Below are 24,637 nucleotides of genomic sequence, written 5' to 3'. Positions count from 1 at the left end.
GCTTAGCGATAAATTAGCTTATAGCAAATGTACGAACAGAGGATGTCCAGAGCAAGAAAACATACAGGCTATCATTCTTACATAAGAAATATCCTGTAACTCACCAGTCTTATGGACGCACACTCTCAATGAACCCACATAAACTGCTCCAAAGGATAACTTGTGATTCACACTGCCTCCATGAACACCATTTTACATTCTAGTCAAAACATTACTCACAAAACGGCCGCGCCCTCTAGTGGCGAGGCAGAAAACTGCATCACAGTCCTGCCTTCAGAACAGCCGCCCCCAAACTTGCACTCGCAAGTTTGCAGAATGTAGTTTACTGTCCATTTTGTTCTGGTACTGCAGGTAGTCGAATAAGGCGGCTCACTGGGCGTACGTAGGTACGGTCCTTTACGTTCACTTCTGCAGACCGGATTAAACCATCAGCTCCGGGGAATACCCTGTTGATCTTCCCAACAGGCCATGATGCTCTGGGAAGTTGGGGATCCACTATCATCACCACAGTGCCCAGCTGGATCGGAGCAGTGTCCTTCTGCCACTTTGACCGTGTCTGCAGTGTAGGCAGGTAGTGGCGTATGAACTGTGTCCAGAAGCGATCGGATAACACCTGACAGGTCCTCCATGGTCGTCGTCCAATGAGCTCTGAGTCGTGGTATATCACTTGGGGTAGGGAAGGGTCTAGCCGCCCCATCAGCAACAAATTTGGGGTAATGGGGTCTGGGTCGGCCACGTCTGATGATACGTACCCCAAAGGTTTTGAGTTGAGCATTCCCTCGATCTCGATCAGAACTGTTTGGAGGATTTCCTCTTTTACAACCTGCGAGCCCAATGTGGAGGCCAGAGCTGCCTTTATGGACCTGATCTCTCGCTCCCAGGATCCTCCAAAGTGGGGAGAACTGGGAGGATTAAATCGAAACTTGATCTGATGCTCTGCTAACTTGCCTTGTAAAGAGGGATGCAGGGCATTGAAAGTTTCCTGGAGCTCCCGATCCCCACCTCGGAAATTTGTTCCCTGGTCGCACAGTATCTCAGCTGGTTTACCACGGCGAGAGACAAATCTTCTTAATGCCATTAGAAATGAGTCGGTGTTGATGCTAGACAGCACCTCAATATGAATGGCACGAGTCGTCAAGCATTTAAAGAGCAGGCCCCAGCGTTTTTCATTTCTCCGACCAACCTTCACCTGCATTGGCCCAAAGCAGTCGATGCCTGTGGAGAAGAAGGCTGGCTGATGTAATCGTAGGCGTGCAAGGGGAAGGTCTGCCATCTTTGGGTTGACAGGTTGGGCTCTCCATTTTTGGCACTCAGGGCAGGAGCGCTGTTCACTTCTTACGGCTTCACGGCCGCGAAGAATCCAGTATTTCCTTCTCAACTCTGCAAACAATCTCTCTGCTCCTGGGTGTTTCAAATCACTGTCAGCCTGTCGGATGAGTAGTCTGGTGACTGGATGTTTAGGGTCCAATACTACCGGATGTATCACAGCAGCTTCCAAATCATGGCACCGTCTGAGACGACCACCTACTCTTATGAGTTGAAGCGATTCATCGAATTCTGGGGCCAGGCAAACAGACGGCTAGATGAGTGAACTGGTTTCCCAGTGGTCAGGCACTGGATCTCATCTGGGAAACTGTTTTTCTGAGCAGCTCTCAGCAGAATAAGCTCAGCCTCCTTGTAGTTCTCTGATGTGAGGTTGTCACCAGCCGCCCCGTGAAGGCACCTGGCTGTTTCTTCCAATAGCTTGCTAAAACTGGTAAACTGCTGTGCATCAGGCAGGGAGATAGAGTCAGTAGACACAGCTAGGCAAGTTATTGGTTTACGCTGCTCCTCACCAAAGTCTGTACATGGTGTGGCTGGGTGCTCTGGCCACTGGTCTCGATGTAGCTGCAGAAACGGGGGCCCACATGCCCACCGGGACTGGACTGTGAGGTCTTGTAGCTTCTTACCCCTAGTTAGATCATCTGCCGGATTGTCATATGTTGTCACATAACGCCAAGACTGGCTGTCTGTCAGTTCCTGGATCTCAGCTATTCGAGTTCCCACGAACACCTTGAAATGACAGGACTCGGACTGGATCCATGTTAGGACAGTGGTGGAGTCTGTCCATAACACCACTCTGCATAGTGGTAGGGTGAGCTCTTTGGTCAGCAGGCTAGCGAGTTGAGCTCCAGTCAAGGCTGCACATAGTTCCAGACGTGGCATGGACATCTGCCGTTTAGGGGCCACCCTAGAGCGGGCAGTCAGGAAAGCAACTTCCACCTTTCCAGCAGCATCTTCCGTCCGTAGGTAGGCAACACTTCCATATGCCTGTTGAGATGCATCGCAGAAGATGTGCAACTCACGCCTACTGTCGGATTTGTCCAGCTCCGGGCTTACATAACAACGTTGTAGACTAATGTTGTCCAGATGCTGCAGCTCACCTTCCCATTCGTTCCATGCAGAGAGCAGGTCACTTGGTAACAGGGGGTCATCCCACTCACGCTTTTTGTCCCACAACTGCTGGACTAGTACCTTTGTTCTCGTTGTGAAGGGGACGAGAAACCCTAGTGGGTCATACTGACTCGCCAGAACCCGGTAGATGTTCCTCATGGTAGGAGGATTACTCTCCAACTGCCTGGACTTGTAGTGCAGAGTGTCAGAGCAGCACATCCAGCGCAGACCTAGAGCAGGTTCTTGAGGGTCCATGTCGGTTCGATTCAGCCACTGTACGCTGCTCTCCGATCTTATCTCCTGTGGTAGATGGCTGATGAGATCTGGGGTGCTGCTGGCCCACTGTCTGAGCTCAAATCCTCCCTCCGATAATAGTGACCGTAGTTTGTCCACAACCTCTGTGGCCACATCTGGAGAAGAGAAGCTCTGTAACCAGTTGTCAACATAAAAATGCTTCTCAATGGAGTCACGCACGTCATCTCCCTGGTCACTGTGGTCATGGACGTGTCGCTGGAGTGCATAAATTGCACAGCATGGTGAGCATGTTGTCCCGAAGGGGAGCACCTGCCATTCATACACCTTGGGATGGGTGTCTCTTTGCAGATCGCGCCAAATGAAACGTAGTAGCGGCCGGTCCTCAGGCAGTAGTCTCACTTGGTGGAACATCCCCTTGATGTCACTGCTAACCGCGATGGAGCGTTCTCTGAAGCGTAGCAGCACACCAAGAAGAGAGGCCCCCAGGTTCGGGCCTGGTAACAGCAGCTCGTTGAGGTTCTGATCCCTATAGGTGAATGAGCAATTAAACACCACACGGTTCTTTCCGTTGTGTGTCACCATGTGGTGGGGGATGAACCATGATTCTTTGGTGGCCCTCATTTCCTCTTCACTGATTTCCCTGACATAGCCTGCTGCTATCAACTTTGTCATCTCCGCTTGATAAGCTTTAGCCTTCTCCGGGTCTCGACTGAGGCGCTTCTCCATGCCACGTAGATTGGGGAGTACTGCTTCAGGTGGCACCCGGAGTGCAGGCATATCACTGACACGCAGAAGAGGAGTTGAATATCTGTTTACTCCCTCGACTTTCAGTCTTATCGTCTTTGCCTCCAAAAGCCTCAAAGCTTGCTCTTCCCTCCGAGACCGTGTCACTAGTTTCTCACTTCGATATGGGAGAGTGTCAAGTTGCCAAAGCCTCTCTACTTGACTATGAAGCTCTGATTGAGGAGAGGTCGTTGAGAGGAAGAGGCACTGTTGCGGTTGAGCGGAGTGCTTAAGGGAGGGGATTGGTCCCTGTAGTACCCAACCGAGTCTAGTCTTGACTGCAGCTGGTCCTCCAGGTGAGCCTAGGCGCACAGGTTTGATGGGCGTCACTAGGTGAGGACAGTCAGAACCGATCAGAAGGAGTGGCTGGGCATTTGTGAAGGGCTGCAAGGGAAGCCTTCTTAAGTGTCTATATTTCTGTTGAAGTGCTTTCACAGGGTATGAATGCTCAGCCAAGCCTAGATCATCGGCTGTGAAGGCTCTCTCAATGGTGAATGTTCTGGATGGTTGGCTGGCAGGGGAGACTTTGACTGTCACTGATGCGCCATGCAAGGTTCTCAATCCTTGTCTCACCGTACGTAGAGTAAGACTCTCTGCCGTGCCCTGTAGCTGCAGTCTTTGAGTGGCCTCAGGGAGAAGGATCGTCCTCTCAGATCCATCATCCAATATGGCGAATGTCTCCAAGGTGTGCTCACCGTTCTGCAGCAGCACTTTGGTTATCTTCAGAAGCACTTGGCTACAGCCAGCACGCCGGTCTAGATAAAGTACCTCAGTAGATGCTTTACTCCCCAGCTCAGCGACGTGTTCCATTGGTGGATTGGGTGCAGCAGGTCTGAGGTTCACTTCATGCAGGGCCTCAAGGTGTTTTCCCCTGCATGTCTTGCACTGCACTTTAAGTCGACACTGAGCGGCCTGGTGGTGCCGCCCACAACGCCAGCAGCGATTGTTGGACTTAATCCAAGTTGATTTCTGCTCCTTAGTCAGCATCTTGAAGTTGACACATTGATCTAAGAAGTGCAGAGTGTTATTACAATATGGACAATAAGCTGTGGGCTTGTCTTGGACCTCAGAAGTGGAAGGGGTTGTGGCTGAGGGCCTTTGAGGGGCAGTGTTGTGTGTTGCACCATGCAGCACGGTGGTAGTCCTTTTGGTGGCTCTTTTATCTCTTTTCATGCTGCTCCTGTCTCTCGAGCTCTCCTCTACCTTCTCTGTGTGATCTCCACCCTCTTGAATGACCAGCTCATACTCCAGCCACTCTGCAAAGTCTCTCAATGATGGTATTCCATCTTTCTGTGGGTAAAGGTAGCGGCGGAAAGCAGCACGTAGGTCTTGGGGTAGCTTTCGTGTCAGTCTAGCAACATGGGACCCGCATTGCAGTTCTATGTGTCCATCTTCCCCAAGTTGCTCTAACATGCCGACCAGAGCACGGACTCTCAGTGCAAACCTTCTGAATCCAGTCGTGTCACCCGGGCGGATGCTGGGCTCATCCATAAGCTCTGCTATTCTCTGCAGCGACAGTTGGTGCGGCTGACCATAATGTTTAGTGAGCGAGGCCATCGTGTCAGAGTAGGGGCGGGGTGAGTTACTGTAGGAGTCAGCAATTAAAAGAGCTTCCTCAAATTTAAGGTGGTCACATAGGACCTGATATTTGAACCTCTCGGTTGCATCAAAGGGGAGATTGTCTAGGGCAAGCCTTAATCTAGCAAACTGCCTGGGATCACCCTTTGTGAACTCTGGGATGGAGGGCGATGGCCCTCTGTAGCTCTTCTCCTTTCCAGCTATGGCTGTAGTTGGAGCCAACACTTGTTCTGGGGGGAGCATGTTCGAGTCGAAACTAGGTCCAGCTAGTGATCGAGATAAGGGGGTGGACTGTGGTGCACGAGGCTGGAAGTCAGGAGCTTCAGTGGCTGAGGGTTGTTGCAACTGTAGCTCTTGTAACCGTTGGCTAAGCTCTTGTGCAATGGCTGGTAGCGGTGGAGGTGGAACAGACTGTACCTCTGGTAGATCAGGATGATCTCTCGGGAGAAAAACTGGAGGTGGTGGTACTGGCCATTCTTCAGCTGCATCCTGTGTGGAGGATATATTGTGCTGCTCTGGTCTCAGGGGGAAAGGCTGTGGGGTTAGAGGTGTGGAGACCCAAGTGTCATCAGCTGAAATGTAGCCCCCTGGCTGCTGGGCAGAACATAAGCGGGTGGATTCCAACGTGGTGACATTGCGATCCATCTGTCTCCTCATGTCTCCTACCATCAGCTGAAGTTGCCTGTTGTCCTCCTGCAGTTGCTGCACAATGTTCATGAACTCCGGTGGAATGCTGGATGCCACTGGTGTCCGTCCTGCAGCTCCAATAGAACCAGGAGTCTGGGTGAGGGGCGTCATCTTGGCGTATCCCTCTCTAGTCTGCTGCTGCTCCAATGTAGCAGTGGGTGGCAGTGTGTAGCCATACTGAGTCATCGATCCTGGTGGTCGCACAGCCCTCCGTGGACGTGCACCTGCTCTCTGGGGGTCATAATCCATCTTCACTCTGTAATCACCTATCCGGCTCGAAGGACCAATTTGTTATGCTGATTTCTGATATGAGGTTCAGTTCTACGGTGGTGATCGCAGGGTGTGCACAGGTCAAGTACCACTATGACCCTCCAGGAAATAACGAGGACAGGGGATGATCGTTCAGCTCTTTAATGGCAGATTTAGCGTGGGTATGTGTGTGTGTGTGTGTGGTTCTACAAACAGAATGGGAAAACAGAACACAAATTACAATCAAATATAGACAACAATAATCACTATATAACATATTACAGCCACATACTTGTCTTATAGGACTTACTACTAGGCTGACGGCCTGTACTTTTAGTCTGATCCATATTTGGCAACAAAGAAAATAAACATCTTTCTATCACTTAACCCTTGTGCCTCACTCACTTATGATGCTAAATAAAAAAGGCAAATACACATAACAAATCACCAACTCAAACCGAACTCAGTTTGGCCTAGGTGAACTTAGCTTAGCTTAGCCCGCTTAGCTTAGCGATAAATTAGCTTATAGCAAATGTACGAACAGAGGATGTCCAGAGCAAGAAAACATACAGGCTATCATTCTTACATAAGAAATATCCTGTAACTCACCAGTCTTATGGACGCACACTCTCAATGAACCCACATAAACTGCTCCAAAGGATAACTTTTGATTCACACTACCTCCATGAACACCATTTTACATTCTAGTCAAAACATTACTCACAAAACGGCCGCGCCCTCTAGTGGCGAGGCAGAAAACTGCATCACAGTCCTGCCTTCAGAACAATGTCAGTTCACCATGTTTCAGGTTTTTTCATGTTTTAGTTCATCCAGTTTAGGTTATTATTTAGTTTCACCCATGCCCTTTGTTTGTATTTATTTTGCCAGCCTTAATAAACTGCTCGTTTTCTGTTAAACCACGTCACGTTTCATAGTTTCGGTCTGCACTTGAGTCCTTTTTCACAATACATACAGTCTGCCCCAGCCAGACTGTGACACCAGGAGGCCCTGAGACCGCTGTATCAGTCAACCAGGGTTCTGGTTTATCACAGTGAAAATTCTATTATTAGGTTTTCTACCCCTTTGATGCTCTCTGCTGCGGCAGGCCCACCACAGGTTGATCAATCCTTGGTGTGTGTCTCACGGTTAGCTGACTGTCTTAGGTCAGGGGTGGGCAATCTCAGTCCACGAGGGCCGGTGTCCCTGCAGGTTTTAGATGTGTCCTCGAACCATCACAGCTGATTTAAATGGCTAAATTAGCTCCTCAACATGTCCTGAAGTTCTCCAGAGGCCTGGTAATGAACTAATCATGTGATTCAGGTGTGTTGACCCAAGGTGAGATCTAAAACCTGCAGGGACACCGGCCCTCGTGGACTGAGATTGCCCACCCCTGGTCTTAGGTGCCCAAGTGATGTCATCCCTCTTTAGCCATAGCCAGTGACTGATCCTCTCAGCAGTGTTAGCTAATTCTCTTATAGCCTGATGTTGCGCCTGTCCTCTGACTCCAATCTCTCTATGCAGTTTTGCTGTTGTACTGGCAACAAAGCCCCTGCACCCCACTTCCACCGGGTACACCTTGATCTTCCAGCCTCTGTCCTCTGCCTCAGCTGCCAAGTTGGTATACTGCAGCTTCTTACGCTCAAATGCTTCCTCAATTGCTTCCTCCCATGGTACTGTCAGCTCCATGGCGTAAGCAAGTTTTCGGGAGTTAGACCAAAGGACGAGATCTGGTCGCAGAGTAGTTGTTACAATCTCTGTGGGAAAAATGAGCCTCTGATCCAAGTCCACTTGCATCTGCCAATCCCTGGCGACCTTCAGTGGGCCCAGGTCCGGGGTTGAAGGGCTAGTCCTCAGCTCGTCCCCCTCCCAGACAAATGTTGATGGATACTGACTCTCCTCTTGGTTTGTGAAAGGTTGAGCATTGATGGATTTCCTCTTGCTTTCCTCCTCCACCACCATTTTACGATCTTCGGGTACAGATGCCTGTTGCCAGAGAGGTGTTACTGCGCCAAGACCAAATCCTCCTCTGCCCTGTTGGATGTGACCCACCATGTCACGATGGCGAAGAGCAGATTTGGCCTCTAGGCACAGCTGTGGCTGGTGTACACTTCCTCCCCGTTGCTAGGGTGGGAGTAGCGCCACAAAAATAGCTTTCAACTTTCTCACTAAGGTCTTTTAATCTGTTTCTTACATGGCTCAATGGTGAGTTTTCCAATTCAATAAATCAGCTGTTGATATTACTGCACAATATATCAAAATATACATATTTTGATTGTTTTTCTTCATAAAGTTGTTCTTTGTTTTTCTTTATTGAGCTTAAATTACATTTAACACAGTGAAACGGACATTTTATGTCAGGAATTAAGTCTGGAATTAGCAAGATGAGTATCAAAATGAAACCAGATTAAAACAACTTTTCATAAAGTTTGAAATATTGAAGTTCAAAATTAAAAAAACAAAGTCGCTTCTAAGGGTTTAAAGCAAGTGTAATGAAATATAATTTGTCTCTGGGCACCATCATTAAAGACAAGATAAGGCTTTACATTTAAGTATCTATTCTACTCTTGCTGCTGACCAACAGTGTTTTCAATTTTTATCCTCACTACCACACTATAGGTATTAGTTGATAATGTGTAATTTTTTAAATCTGATATAACCCAAGAGTCATTTCTAACACAATAAAAAGTGATAGAAGTGACCTGCTGAAATGTTGTTGTTGAAATCTCAAAAAAAATTGTCATAATAGCTTGCTAAGTTTTGTTTTAGAGTTATTATTTACTATGCATAAAATAGTGTAGTAGTTTGCATATTCGCTCACATTCATTCAAGTGAAAAGCAGACATGTATGTGTCAGTTGTATTTAAACTCAATATTAGATCAACATTTCAAATAAAATGTAACTTTTTATATGACAGACATAGTGTGACTGATGTATAATTTAGGTTATAGATCAGTAAGTTTCACAAATGAATGAATAAATGTTTCTTTAATATTTCTGACACACTGTAAAATGTAATATTGTGTTTAATTAAAAATATTAAATAGGCTGAACTCAATTTTTATCAATTTGTTATTAGAACTCAATTTAAATAAGTTACCAGTACTTTTTATGCAAAAATGCTGATAAACTCGATTAATTTGAGTTGTCCTAACTTAGAAAAACTAAGTAAGCTGGAAGTTTTGCTTCTCAGGGCGGAAGGATGAAAGATGTGTTTTGAAAATGCCACGTGACTACCGTCCTCCTCCCTCCCGGATCAGTCCGCATGTTCATGGCGCCAGCATTTGTTATGGAATATATTGAGCAAACCTGGAGATATTATTGTTGTCATTGCTGTGGATCTTTACTGACTTGGTGAGTAAATGTTTACTCGTATTCAAACTGATTTTGTGGCTTCTCTTAGTTTAGCACCAGGTTTATAATCTTGCTAGCTAGTTAGTGTTAGCCTAGCGTTGCTGCTGCCGCTGGGCTCATGTTACTTAAAAATTAACACCACAGCCTTAAAAACCTTACATAAAACTATGTCGGTGAATTTTTTTGTTGATTGTTTGAAATAAATAAGTGAGATAAGAGCCCAGACAAAATTCTTTGGGAGGTGCAGCCGTTAGGGGTGGGGTGGGTGTGGGGGTGAATAACGGAGCTCTCCGAAAACGTGGAAGCACTTTTGCAAATATGTGATATTTTGATAAATTAAGTAGATATTTGAGCATTACTCAGCTACATTCTCGCCTGAAAATATCTTAAAAGGTTATTTTGTGACCCAGAAAGGGTAGTCTGGTGAAAAAGAGGATCGCATTTGTCGGCCACGGTTGTCGGAGCCTGTGCGCACTTGTAAGCGCGGCAATGGCGGAGGAGCACCGCTGAAAAACGTATTACTTTTTCTGGGTCACAAAATAAACTTTTAAGATATTTTCAGGCGAGAATGTAGCTGTGTAAAGTTCAAATATCTGCTCGATTTATCAAGACATGACATATTTGCAAAAATGCTCCGACGTTTTCGGAGACGTCTATTTTTTCGTGCTTTGTGGCAGCTTTAGAACATCTGTGGCATCTACTAATGTCAAATCTAGCCTTTATTTAACAACATAAGCGAACTCTATGTTACAATGATTGCACAGCCATTAAGGATCAAATCAGTTTCTGAAAAATGTTCTGTTTTTTCTCCCTCTGCTTGCTTTATACTGTCTTTGAGGCTCGGGACCAGCACTCCTGTTGTTGGACAGAAAGACATCAACTCAGTGGTAAGTGTTTTGGTTTTCCAATATATTAGCAACTGTCAGTGACATTTATATTAACCAGGCCGAACTTTAATCATACTTTAGATCAGCCTGTTTTACTTATTGTTTTATTTGTGCTTTGGTTTGGGGAAGTTGTTTCTTTACTGATCTTTTCCTGTCTTCTGTTATTAGACTTGAGATGTGACTGCACGATGCTGTTGCTTCGACTCCAGTTAATTCTACAAGACATGCTGTGTAAGTAAACAAACAACAACAGTTTGGTCTGCATTTCTTGAAAGATCACATCCCCCAAACTTAGTTTAGAGGGTCTACCCTGTATATAGTGAAGTCTGCAAGTTTTCTAACAGCAAAATTTGTTTTGTGCCCAAATCATTTTGCACATCATTAGAATGAAAGTTATTGCCCATGTTTGCATAGCACTTTTTAAAGTTATTCTTTCATGACAATATTGTGTGTTGGTCACAGCTATCCAGACTGACAATTGGGACATTGAATGTCACCTCTCCGGCGGGGAGGGAGCCTGAGATTGTCTAAATTGGAGTCTGTTTTATACCAAATGCAGAAAAAATGTTTTAAGAAAGCAATTAAGTTCATGTTCCAAAAAATATGATTGTTTGCTTGCAGGACACCAGGAGAGATGAGTCCTCCGTCACAGATGGTGTGGTCAGTGAAGGTGGTCACCTGCAGGTTCAAGCTCATTGCATCTCCAACCCACATCCACTGCAACTGTACTTAAGGGAAGTTAAAGACTTTCTTCTGCACTTACATTTGGATCATCTCGATCCATGACAGTCATTCAGGCAGTAATGACTGGACTGGAAACAAGCCATCCTTAAAATATTACAACATTCCAGCTCCTGTGTTGGAATGAAAAACGAATGTGTTGTTTAAATTAGAGACTGCACTTGTGACAGAACAATAAATATTTTATGTTGATTATATAAGTAATGTAAGTACAAAACAAACTTGTGGTAGGCCTAAACTTATTTTCAGAATAATTACATCTAAGACTTTGTTTCGTTGTAAGATTATAACAGTGATGGCAATATCATTTTTATTCAGCAGAACAGTGTCCAGTATGTTGGCTGTTGTACTTTGTTGTGTTTGAAAATAAAAGTTGTGCTCATTTTAACATCATTACAAAAGTGTTGTTAATTATTTTTAATGATATTCATGGTACCACAAATTGTTTTTTCATTTAGTTGAACTTGAAATGTTTGTCAGTAGGTAAACAATTAGTATTGTCAGAAAGTCAGAAATATCAAGTTATTCTTAATACTGCAGACTTGAAATGTATAAGTTGTCCTAACAGTCATCCTAAGTAAGCTTTACTTAGTTTTTTTGAGGCAACGAGTTTCCATAATTTTTTTGAGTTCTGGGAACTAACACGGCTGTGTACATTTTGAGTACAGTGTACTCAAAATGAGTAAGTTGTCCTAACTTGGTCATCTTACGTAAACTTGATCCAATTTTTTTGAGTTCTGGGAACAAATGAGCTTGTACAGAGTACTCAAAATAAATACGTTGTCCTAACTTAGTCATTTTTAGCTAAGCTTTACTCAATTTTTTTGAGGCAACGAGTTTCCATAATTTTTTTGAGTTCTGGGAACTAATTAGATTTTACAGTGCAGGGCCATAACGTACCATAGATGAAGAGATTAAAAATCAGCAGTGATAAAACTTGTAGTGGATTCAGGGACTGGACTTGGTTTAATATTCTCAGAAATAAGAAGCTGCCCAGTAAAACTACCTTGTAGGACTATCACACAAATCATAGATGTGAAATCTATAAATGAGAATAATATAGATAGATAAACAATGCCCTGAGCTTTATTAGATGTGCATAGTCGATGGCATGCAGCAATTAAGTGCTTTCCCTACAGCTGTACGGAATTAAAAAAAATAAATACATACCACACAGCAAAGCAGAAGAAGCCTCGCTGCTTTTTATTATTATTATTTCTTCCACTCAGAACGTGTTATGCTTGCTGAGATCAAGCAAGCAAAACGTGTCAATCTAAGTAAGTGCGTTAAAGTCCAGACCATATTTTCGGTTTTGCCGTTTTGAGTGGCGTTGCAAATATACAAATCCGCCCGGCTCTGTAAAGAAAAGCAGTACACACTTGGCATGTCTGATGTCAGATACAAAGAAAAATTATTAAAGAGTCCAGTGGGAGCAAAAGGTGCACAATTTCCTTTATTATGCGGAGTTTGGCGGAAACGTCTCACAATTTGAACTCCAGCGGCGGTCTTACGCATGGGAATGCAACCTGCTAAACTGGAAAACTTTTTTTTTGGTGTTTATGTTGTTTAAGGAATGTCCTAAAAAGCCACGCCTAAAATACAGCTGTTTCCCTGTAAGTCTAACACACCGATAGATGTGGGGGCTCCGTTGTTGGAAAGCGACAGCAGAAGAGTTGCGGACCCGCAGGTACGTAGTAGGTCCACCTTTACTTATGGCGCTCAAGAAAAAGGAAAGCTTCCTGAATAAAATACGCAGAGTAGATTACAGAGATATAGTAGTTCAAGCAGTTCAAGCTGCAGTCAGGCACAGAAACTTTAGTTTAAACCCCTCTTCAGATGGCTTGCAGACGTGACCGCTGTTCCAGCTTAAATGGTTTTTATGAGAGCTGTTGATGTTTCTCAGCTTTGTAATCCGTTTTATCAAACTCCAGACGCTTCTAGTCGATGATTGGGTACAATTATGAAAATTGAAGAAGCGAAAATTGGGGTTTAAAAGGACGTTGTTTCATTAAGGTTACATTTAGACGATTTAAGTTTCCAAAGCAATAATAATAATAATGATAAAGAAGAAGAAAAAACATAGGTCACCAGAAACAGGTCTTCAACTGCTGGATAAAATAGCTATCAGCTTAACACGCAAACTGCCAGCAAGACCTGACGAGTACGCTGAGCACATACCTCAGCAGGTTATGTTCAGAGTTTCGGTTTAAAATCGGCCAGAAGCGCTGATTTATTTATTTACTATGTGTGTTACTATGTGTGTTAACAACGTGTTTTAAGCGCAGCACAGATTTTCTCCTGGGCGAAGACAGCTTTATCTGTACAAGTTATTATACCGTATCTTACTAAAACTATGGAATGAAGTGCAGCACTATCATGGGGATGTGTAGATGTTGTTGCACTCTGATCTGCCGCTAAATTTCGCTTACACGCCTGAAATTGCAGATACTAGAAGTAAAACAAACAAGTATACCAGTTCAACCAATTATTTCACTTTTTGGAACACTTAACGTTTAATGTTTAAGTGGATCCAAAATAGAGTTTCAGAGCTCTAATCTGCAGTCGTGCCTTAAACAGACATAAACAGACATAAACAGTAGCACACCCAGCGATAAAGTAATTAACTGGAATTACAATGTTTATTTTACCGGTCTGTGGGATAAGTCCCAAGACTAACGGCAGCACTAATCTCTTGTCTTATTTGTATCAAGGTAAATACGTTTGCAAAATGTGAGAGCTTGCAGAATAAAAAAGAAAGAAATGTTGAAACTTTTACTTGTAAACATTCATTACATGTTTTTATTTTTTTAAAATTTGCAGTAACTGAAAAAATATTCACAAATGTGTAGGTGGATATTTCCACAAATATACTGAGAACTGCAAACCTGTAATTATTACTCATCGTAATGAGTAATAATTGTAATTATTAAATATTACTCATTTTTATTTCCCTTTTTACTACTTAGAACCACTACTCTGCGATTACAACCTCCCAAATAACAATTGCACACAGTGACTTTTGACTTTGGCAACACTTCTTGCAAGGAATGTTTTGCAAAACTCGAACTAATAGCTGCATTCATTAAGCGTTTTGTTGTCTTTTTAACGTGTCCTCAGAAGTAGACCATAAACAAAAAAAAACACGCCACGTTTCATTAAAAGACCCATCAGACATCTGACTAACTGCCATCAGACTAAAAGGTTTCAGCCCAAACATGATTAGAATATAAGGACTCAGTCAAAACAGCATTAGACTGTGCATGGCCTAGGAGTAAACTAGGTAGTAACAAGGTAAGTATTGAGTTTTATCTAATTTAATTATGTAGCAATACAAATATTCCAGTATTGAAGAACATGAAAACATTAATTTTGGCTGAATGTTGGCAAAGTTACATGACATTGGTGATGTTAGTACTTAATGCAGCTCAGGTTCCACTTGCTTTTAAAGCCTGTACTTTAAAATGTACGCAGTTTAAAGCAACGTTGACTTTAATGTTACAGAGATTTTGACAATTTTATGGATAATTAATTCTAGTAATAATATTCACAAACAGAAAAAACTGAAAATTGTAGACAGGTTGGGAATGCTGCTTGTGTTTTGTTTTTTTTTCTGTTTTTTTTCTTTTTCAGTCCTGAATATCGCTTAAAGTTCCAGTACACACAGGATTCAGGATTCAATGCACTAATGTTAATGTTAACTCAGCTATTTTTCTGCCTGTTTGGTGGTGTTGAACCAAACGGAGTTAAACATTTGTTTTAATGACCAGGCAGTTCACTCACCTGGCTGAAAGAAAGGTGGTTTAATGACCAATGTGCCAACTGGGATTGCATCTAATTTGGTACTCCTAATAAGACAAACAGTAAATGTAGAAATGCTCCTTCTCTTATGCTATTTTCTACGATTGTCTAACCATTATCTAATCATACCATTATCCATTGTCTAGCATTTGTTTCTTGTATATACAATACAACTATATATACAGTGTGAAAGACACTTTTTTCTTAGATGAAGATATTAGGTGATATGAAATAGAAATAAATGCACGTTGAATCTTTACTGAAGCTCTGTATTTGAAACTTCAATTTTACTGCTGTAAATTTTTAATTAAATATATTTAATTTAGTAATACAAGAAATTTAATATTGAACATATCATATTTTCATTACACAAGTGAGATGACACTAGTCTCATGAACATTAGCTGTTATTTTCTAGCCTCAAATATTTAACTTAAATAAGATAAAAAATTTCTCCTTCATTTCTGTAAAAAAACGAAGTGTAAAACGTTTCTAGCAGTCTGATGTCTCACGATGTTTTCCTCCATACCATCTGCTCTCAGTTTGTTGGCACCAAATATCTGAACAGGTAAGAAAAGAATCACTCTGAGGCTAACCGAGATTTGAATGGGTACATGAAGCTGAGGGTCAGGAATTTTTTATAGCGAGTGATCCAAACTAGTACCATATGCAGCAGTGACTAACCTCGTGCTGGCGATGGACAATCTCAGATTTTCTCTTGACTGAACTTTGGTCCGTTTTTGCATCTTTTCCCTTTCATGTGATTGTATTTGTTTCTGCCCATCGGGGACCCTCAAGTTAACTTTTATTGAGAGGAAAAAAGTTAGCGTTCATCCTCCAGCTTTACTGTGCTAATGTGTTTATATTATCCTAACCATAGCTCTATGCACACCATTATATACCAGCTAGCCCGACTTTTGAAACCCTACAAAACATTGCTGCTGTTTAGTTTTCTGTCTTCATTTATGTCCCAAATAATAGAAGAGTTGTATGTTTGAGTTTTTCAGAAATCCCTTAGTTAAAACACGGTATATTATAGATGGAAATGTGCGAGCTAACTCTCTGGTAACTTCTGTATCTCTGTTACACTTCACAAATGTTAAAAACATGTTTAGTGTTTTTCTGTCAGTACAGAACGTGATGTCATGTGGTTGGTTTTGGGCTAATGGACTTACATTAGTTATGTTAGCTAACTAGTGACAGAATAGATACCTCAGAGGAAAATAACGAAACCAAAACTAAAAATCAGCACGTCTGCAGGCAAAGTAGGCCAGTGTGTGGAAGGGGAAAATGTTTAATGCAATTGGTGCAGACGTTTGGTGCAGAAGTCAAAGCACAGAAATATGTCATTTTGTGACTTGAGGAGGCGCAGTAGAGCACTCATATTCACTGATTTTAGAAGTTGTAATCAGAGTTGTGGTTCTAAGCAGTAGTAAAAAATATATATATATATAAATATAAGTAAAATTTAAATAACAAGTATTTATGAAAATATCAATGAGAATATCAATGTTTTGAGTTAAGTTTTAACTTAAAAAGTGAAAGATTCAAAATATAAGTTCACATGTTTTCTACACATTCTCAGTTCTCTTCAAGCTCTCACGCCAACATATTTAACTATAAATTTGCTATGGTGTTGCATTTTACTGATACATTTTTTATGTTCTTTTCACGTTTTTAATCAGGATTTTATCATCATCATCTGACAACATCTCAGTTTGGTGTAGGCGTCACTCATAGGGATCATTTCGTGTAGAAGAAGAGTGATATGATCTATAGAATGCCCTGACTGTAAAAGAGGCCTCGAGCAAAAAGCCCAGCTTAACAGATTTAACAGAGAAAGTTGATAACAACCCTTGTGATACCCTTTATCTACAGTTAGGGTTTTAAATGTTGTCAAGCCAGCTAATGCAAAGAAGGCCAAACCAAACCAAAACCAAAGGCAGGGCTGACGATACTCTGGAAACACAAAGAATGTTTCTGTCAGGTAAAAATGTATTGGTTAGTCTGCACCACAATACCAGTCGCAATGCATTATTTCCATAAGGTTCATTACACTTGCACTGCAACTTCAGTTACTCAACTCCAAGTGCTTTAATTTTATCTGCTGAAACAAATAGTTCTTATACTTATGAGTCTGCTGGAATTAATTACACCAGCCTGGTTCCTTAATAAAAATTTGACATGTTCCATCCGTCAGTCCTTTTAAAAAAAATCCGATCTATCAATTTTAAGTTACTCCAGGGATAAAAACAAGTTTCCAGCTGAAGCCTAAATCAGCAGCAGGTGTTAAAACAGCAGACAGAGTGAACAAGATGAATGCAGGTGAACTCAACTCTACTGCGAGCTGATCAGTCGTGAGGAAAACCATAGCTTGTGCTTTGTTTTATGTCACAGAAACACATACAGGTCCAGTCAAAGGGCAGTTTTTATTTAAACTTTATTACAAATGCTTTTAATCAGTATAATTTACTTTGTTATCTGAAGATAATGTTGACATTTTATACATTTGTATGAACTAGAAAGCAACATTTTTTTTGTCAGTGAGGTCTTTTGTCAAGTATGACATACTAGCTGGCAGAAGCAACTACTTGTTGAAAAAGCAGTCAGAATGGAGTATGTGATATAAAAACAAAGCTTAACCAGTGTAGAATGGAAACCAGCTAAACTGGAACACGGGTTATTTTCAGGAACAATAGAATCTCTCAGTTAACAAACACACAGATATGCACAGATGTAAAGAGACATGCTGCCCTCTTGGAGATTTCAATAAAACTGCAAGAATCCTTTAGAATTATTAAGAATCTGTTTTTAGTTTTTTCTTCTTTGTGCTCCACGGGGCCTTAAGTGAAATATTTATTTTCACTTTTATACTCTGATCTCTGATTCATTCCCAAAAAGAACTCCGTCTTTTCTCCCACTCTAACTCTACAGTTACAGTGGTTAACTGTATACTAGCTAAAGTTCATTGGTTACACTCAAGGCCTTTACACAACTGACACGAAAAATCCATTAAAATGTTTTTCAGAATCACCTATTCTTAATGCAACCGTTTACACCAACCGAGTATTTTTACAGGACAAATTTGCAGCATTTATTGTTTTGAACCAAGTTTGATTTATCAGGTTTTTTTTCAGATCTGAATAAACAGATCTGGCCACTGAGATCACTGCATTGGGCAACAAGTGCACTCATAGCTGACATCATGCACTGGTACTGCATATACAATGATATGTAAATAATTCAAAAATACTCTTTTTACCTCAGACACACAGATAGTGGCTTCTCTGGGTCATTTGGCTCTCTCAAATGATTTCTCTGCCTCCTCAGATCAGGTCCCAACTCTGCTAACAGGAGTTCAAACTGCCCCACTGACATCCTTTCATATGTTTGAAAGCTGTAATACAGGTTCAACTACTAGATCAAGCCATAATATTCTCCCTCATGCTGCTTTCTTATGAGAATTGTATAAACCCAGAATCTTTGTTTCTTCCTTTTCTTGTTTAGATGCATCACAACCAGCTGATCATCGCCTTATGTCAACTTTTCACTTTTCGAGGACGATTTTTCCACAAAAATGCAATATGATCAGTGTGCATACAGGTTACACGGCAAGTTTGGATCCATAAAATTCAGAATTTCGTGTCCCTTTTTCACGTTCAGTGTGCGTAACAGCCTTTAGCCTTGAGTGGCTAGCTGTAAACAGTTAGCCACTCTGGGCTAACTGTAAACACAAGATGCAGGGTTTACACTTATTCTACCATGGGAATATGGAAACAAAAACGGAATTATTTAATTATAAGCATTAGTGTCACTTATTTCTAAATAGTGTCATGCCTTATAAATGTATTTTGATTTAGGGGGTAAACAGGATACTACTTTTAGAAGTGGCAGAAACTATGTTGTCATGTAGCGTCATTTCTGTCAGTTACCACAACTGTTGAGTCAAGTCACAAAGTTTCCTGTTCCACTGTTTGCCCTCGCAGACTAACCTCACCTCATTCCACACAGATAACCAGCTCAGAGAGGAACTCTTGCTGCTTGGCTACAATATTTTATAAAGGACGCAGAAAGATTTCTTTTCTCATCATGAACACATCAAACATCACTAACGTGACAACAGAAGACAAGGTTTATGCTGGGATCTTTAGCTTAATTATGGTGATAGGTCTGCCTCTCAATGCGATCTCACTGTGGATTCTTCTTCGCCGCCACAGCCTCAAATCACCCAATGCTGTTTTCATGGTTAATCTGGCACTCTCAGACCTGCTGCTGGTCTTCACTTTGCCCTTAAGGATCCACTTTAACGCCACAGGGGAATGGACTCTGCCCAAGGGGGTGTGCCTCATCATCACAATGTTCTTTCGCACCAACATCCGCTCCAGCTCCTCCTTCATCACCTTCATCAGCGTGGACCGACTGCTAGCTGTGGTTTATCCTCTGAGGTCTCGCAATCTTCGGACCTCGTGCAATGCCTGGAAGGCTTCTGCACTCGTCTGGGTGATTTTGCTGGTGATGAATATCGCAGAGAGTGTGGACTTTCTAAAGCAGTTGAACAACCAAACTCACCCTACTTGTTTTGAGTCTTACGAATCTGAAAAATGTCCTTTGAAAGGAATCCGATTAAGAATGATGCAGTTTATGATTGTAATATTGGTCACAATGCTGTCAGTCAATATTGTGTGCACCATTATGGTGTTTAGGGCTCTACACAGACATCTCAGAGGTGACTCTCCAAATGTCAACAAAAAGATGAATGTAATGCTGATTTTTGCCATAAACTTGATTTTATATGCTATATTCTTACCTGTGCCTATAACTATGGCAAGAGATTGTGCCCATGTCAAGCCATTGATATGTCTCACTGTTTTAAACTGCTGTCTGGATCCTCTGTTGTATTACTTCTCTTTTGACGCTTTCTGGAAGAAAAAAGAAGATGTTGTGTAAATGAAGTGCACAAATGGGGATACCACAATCTGTGTCACACACTGCTCAGGCCTTTTCTTCAGCTGTGTGTGTGTTATTTTATAAATAAATGTAATATATTTTGTTTTTAAAATCAAGCTGTAGACTTGTTTTTTTTTTTTTATCTCAGCTGTTTATTGAGAGATGCACCGGCCTCCACAAACATATGATTTTATAGAATATGATGCATTACCAAAAATTAAACACCATATGAAGCAATTCAAACGAGGTCAACCCTAAACATCAGCAGCAGCAGTAATACTGATCAATATAACAGTATTCATATGATCAACATGGGGAACAGCTTTTCTGCAGTCAAAGTATTGCTGATGATTTATGTAGAATTTACTGTAAAACAGTTTTATGTCTAGTCAGGTATTTTCATGTTGAATTTAAAAAAATTCCCCAACTACTTGCCATCGTAAGCGAAATGTAAATATCGACATGGTAGCTACAGAAGTTTTTACAACTCTTCATTTTGTGTGTGTGTATTCACATATGTATATGTGGCCCTATAGTAGCTCCACTTGAGAAGCAAAACAAAAAGTTAAGTGCTGTGGTGTTGGAGGGCTGGCAGCAGAGTTTCATAATTTCATTGAGTCTGTAATGTCATGGAAACTTATTTACATGACCAACCACAAAAGCTGAGTTTCCTCTTACATTTTAGACCAGCTGCTGCATCACACACTAACCTCGCCTCACTTCACAGAGATAAACAGAAAAAGGAAGAACTTTTGCTCTAATACTTCATAAAGGATAGAGAAATATCTTATTTTCCATCATGCACAAACCTAACATCACCAGAGAAGACCGGATATATGGCTTCATTATGGTGATAGGTCTTGCCTCTCAAAGTGGCTCACTGTGGATTCGTCTTTGCTGTCACACCTCAAATCACCCAATGTCGTCTTCATGGTCAACCTGGTCATCTCAGCCTGCTGCTCATCTTCACTTTGCACATGAGGGTCCTCTGTCACGCCACAGGCACTGTGTGTGTGGTCAAATGAATGACACCAGCCTCACGGCCCTCTGCTCACTTCTATGGCTGCAAATAATGTGTCAGCATCATGTTTTGGGCATTGTCAGGAAAGATCTGTGTAAGTAGAACAAATGGTGGAAAGTTAACATTAGGTATTCATGTATTCTGACAGTCTTGTCAGTTTGTAAAACAATAATTGTACAGATATATATAATACTGCTTTGTAAATATAGACCATCTAATATCCACTTAGTACAGATAAGAGTCTCTTGTAGTGAAATCAGGAGAATTTTCAGCCACACATTGGGCACAAAGTGGTAAATGGGTGATTGCTGGCAGATAAAGAGCCAGCTTCTGGCAGTCGTCCAGTACTGTGCTATGTGTTTCCCATGTGGCTGACTGATATCTTGTTGGGTATGTTAAATGGGCAACATTTAGTTACTTTAATAGCTTGTTTTTTTCTGTATTGATACATTATCATTTGCTAATTCACTGATAAACTATATCTTTTACTCTACGCATAAAAAGAAGACATGGTTAACTGGTAGAGCCCTATGAGGTATGTTTACTATATCATACCAACCATGTATGCATTTAATGTGAAGCAAAGCGGTAACACTTTGTTCACAGGCAGAACATTCCATTTATAGTAGTGTTTTTTCTGTGTTTTAACAGTTGTGGTTAGACAGGTTTTAGTCCTGTCCTCTTTTTCTCTGGTTTTGCACTTAAAAAGTTTTGCATGAATTCTGATAAAACTTTGTAGGTGTGTAGAGTGGGATCATATTAACGCTTCATTAAAATTTGGCTTACATCCACCAAGGTCTTCAAGGTCAACTTTAATGATTTAGTGGGTGAAGAAAGCCTTATAACTTAAACTATGGTTCTTACAGGTATGGTGTGTATGGTCAGCAAATAGAAAGCATTGCGTAAAGATTTAAAATATCATGTCACATCTGATCCCTGACGTCTCCTTCAAGGTCCAGAGATTGATCTGAAGTGATAGCAATGCTACTGTATACTGTAGTATAATATTATAGAATCAGCTCAAGTCATTCATGTCCTGTTATACATGTTACCCATCAGCCACTGCTACAAAATGTTTGTGTAATCAAAGTCAATTCAATTCAAATTCACAATTCATTAAAAAACAACTGTATCTGTCCCTAAGGGGCAATTAAAAAGACAATTCAATATCTGTCCTGCTACCCTTATATGATTTTTACTGTACTATGAACCTATTAAAGTATTTTAAAAAGAAAAGAACAAAGAGAACAAGATGGATATATGTAGAATACAGCACTGTTCCCTTATAGGGTGAGCTGGAAGGAGACAAACTTTCTGTCCGTGCTCTCTGGGTACCTCGGCTTTGTCCCACAGTCCAAAGGCATGCTTGTGAAGTTAACTGGTTATTCTAAATTGGCTGTAGATGTGAATGTGAGCATGAATACTTCTCTGTCTCACTGCGTTTGTATTGTGATAGACTGGTGTCCTGTCCCACCTCTCACCCACTGACAGCTGAGATAGACTCAAGCCCAAATTAGAAAAGATGGAACTGGATGGATGGGTTTACAAGCATACACGGGAACACTGGTGTGCTGCCTGATGGTTTTCCATAAGACCAGAGATCGATAACCTACGGCTCTTTCGCCCCTGAGCTATGGCTCTTACTGGCTTGCAGCTTTGGGTAAAAAATATTACAATAAATAAATAAAATAAAACTAGGAACATTTGAAATGTTACAGCCATAGTCTCCCCTTTAAGAAAGTAACCTGATGGGTAATGTATTCTGTGCCAGAGGCTGAAGTGGAAGACGGTGACCGCGGTCAAGTGAGCCGTCATTTGAGAGCCGCGGTCAAGCCAGTCGCTTCTTCTCCGCCGCATAAATTTCCTTACGCTTTTACACCAGTCTTTACGGTAGCGCCTTTTCGCTTTATATCCCGATTGAAAGCCTAGACCCGCGCGCACGTGCACGCGCGCGAACACTCACACGTGCACTCACACGTGCATGCGCGCACACAAATTGCAATGGAACAGCCCAATACAACCATCATGACAGTCTGGTTGCATATTCAAAAAGGTCATTGTATTTGGCCCTGAAAATCTTAGAAATATGGTATCTAACCAGATTCTTACTCTGGATGACATTACCTTGGCCTCCAGTAACACTGTGAGGAACCTTGGAGTCATTTTTGACCAGGACATGTCCTTCAACGCACATATTAAACAAATATGTAAGACTGCTTTCTTCCATTTGCGCAACATCTCTAAAGTTAGAAATATCCTGTCTCAGAGTGATGCTGAAAAACTAGTTCATGCATTTATTACTTCCAGGCTGGACTACTGTAATTCATTATTATCAGGATGTCCTAAAAACTCGCTGAAAAGCCTTCAGTTAATCCAAAATGCTGCAGCAAGAGTCCTGACAGGGACTAGAAAGAGAGAGCAGATTTCTCCTATAATGGCTTCAGTTCATTGGCTCCCTGTTAAATCCAGAATTGAATTCAAAATACAAGGTCTTAAATAATCAGGCCCCATCTTATCTTAATGACCTTGTAGTACCATATCACCCTATTAGAGCACTTCGTTCTCGCACTGCAGGCCTACTTGTTGTTCCTAGAGTATTTAAAAGTAGAATGGGAGGGAGAGCCTTCAGTTTTCAGGCCCCTCTTCTGTGGAACCAGCTTCCAGTTTGGATTCGGGAGACAGACACTATCTCTACTTTTAAGATTAGGCTTCAAACTTTCCTTTTTGCTAAAGCATATAGTTAGGGCTGGACCAGGTGACCCTGAATCCTCCCTTATTTATGCTGCAATAGACGTAGGCTGCCGGGGATTCCCATGATGCACTGAAGTTTTCCTTTTCAGTCACCTTTCTCACTCACTATGTGTTAATAGACCTCTCTGCACTGAATCATACTTGTTATTAATCTCTGGCTCTCTTCCACAGCATGTCTTTTATCCTGTCTGGTTGCAGCAGATGGCCCTGAGCCTGGTTCTGCCGGAAGTTTCTTCATGTTAATGGGGAGTTTTTCCTTAACACTGTCGCTAAAGTGCTTGCTTATATGGAATAATATGTTTGTTGTGTTTTTCTCTGTATGTATAATTGTAAAATCGAACTTACAATATAAAGCGCCTTGAGGTGACTGTTGTTGTGATTTGGCGCTGTATAAATAGAATAGAATAGAATAGAATAGAATAGAATAGAATAGAATAATGTATTTCAGACCGGGAGATTGGCAAAATGTATAAATTGGATGGCAATTAGGGGAACTGGAGACAGCTACATAACACAGCAGGGATACATTGGGAATAAGAAGACAGTGGAAGTAACACTCAACACAAGAAAGAGACAAGAGGCCACCAAACTAAAACACAGACTAAGACACACGAGCTTGACACAGACAAAACCATAAACAGACATGAAGACAAGACTGGCTTTAACACTAGAGTATTTTCACAAGTGTTCCATCCACTTGTGGAACGCTGAAGAAGAACTACACTAAAAAGCAATATGGAACTGAAAACAAAAGAATACATAATGTAAACATATCATCAAATAATCCAGGACTCACAAACAATGATATGATGAACAGAACTATAAAGAACAAAACTGGGAAATGCTTGGTAAACTGACCAAGGACTATGTCATCATGTCATTTCATTGCTCTCTGTGTGAAAAATAACTACTTATTTGAAATGAAGATGAATGTATGTTGTCAAGGCAAAAAAAGTGTTTTCTTTTAAACAGTACATTGCATAATGACTGAAAATGCAACGTACTATTTATAGGGCGATCATGGCTCAAGAGTTGGCAGTTCGTCTTGTAATTGGAAGGTTGCCGGTTCGAGCCCCGGCTCCCACAGTCTCGGTCGTTGTGTCCTTGGGCAAAACACTTCAGCCACTGGTGATGGCCAGAGGGGCCGATGGCACGA

At 41.6% G+C, this 24,637-nt stretch overlaps 1 protein-coding gene and 1 long non-coding RNA gene across 3 annotated transcripts; both read left to right on the top strand.

Moving 5' to 3' along the window:
- The first annotated feature begins 8,996 nt into the window (after positions 1-8,996).
- On the top strand, positions 8,997-10,884 carry LOC109205061 (uncharacterized). 2 transcript variants are annotated; one of them, XR_002064527.2, is made up of 4 exons: positions 8,997-9,337; positions 10,176-10,224; positions 10,393-10,455; positions 10,846-10,884. It is a non-coding gene; the product is annotated as an uncharacterized LOC109205061 (long non-coding RNA). The 2 variants fall into 2 exon arrangements; XR_003213957.1 differs by lacking the exon at positions 10,846-10,884 and having other exon boundaries at positions 10,393-10,532.
- Positions 10,885-12,547: 1,663 nt separating this feature from the next.
- LOC100691971 (lysophosphatidic acid receptor 6-like) lies at positions 12,548-19,802 on the top strand. The gene is made up of 2 exons (XM_003460293.5): positions 12,548-12,652; positions 18,774-19,802. The coding sequence occupies exon 2, from the start codon at positions 18,852-18,854 to the stop codon at positions 19,707-19,709; it is 858 nt and encodes a 285-aa protein (XP_003460341.1). The 5' UTR covers positions 12,548-12,652; positions 18,774-18,851; the 3' UTR covers positions 19,710-19,802.
- The last annotated feature ends 4,835 nt before the right edge of the window (positions 19,803-24,637 follow it).

Source organism: Oreochromis niloticus, linkage group LG14 (assembly GCF_001858045.2).
Source record: "Oreochromis niloticus isolate F11D_XX linkage group LG14, O_niloticus_UMD_NMBU, whole genome shotgun sequence".
In the NCBI taxonomy this organism is placed as follows: Eukaryota; Metazoa; Chordata; class Actinopteri; order Cichliformes; family Cichlidae; genus Oreochromis; species Oreochromis niloticus.
The sequence above is the reverse complement of the archived record's forward strand: the minus strand, read 5'-3'. Positions and strand labels throughout refer to the sequence as shown.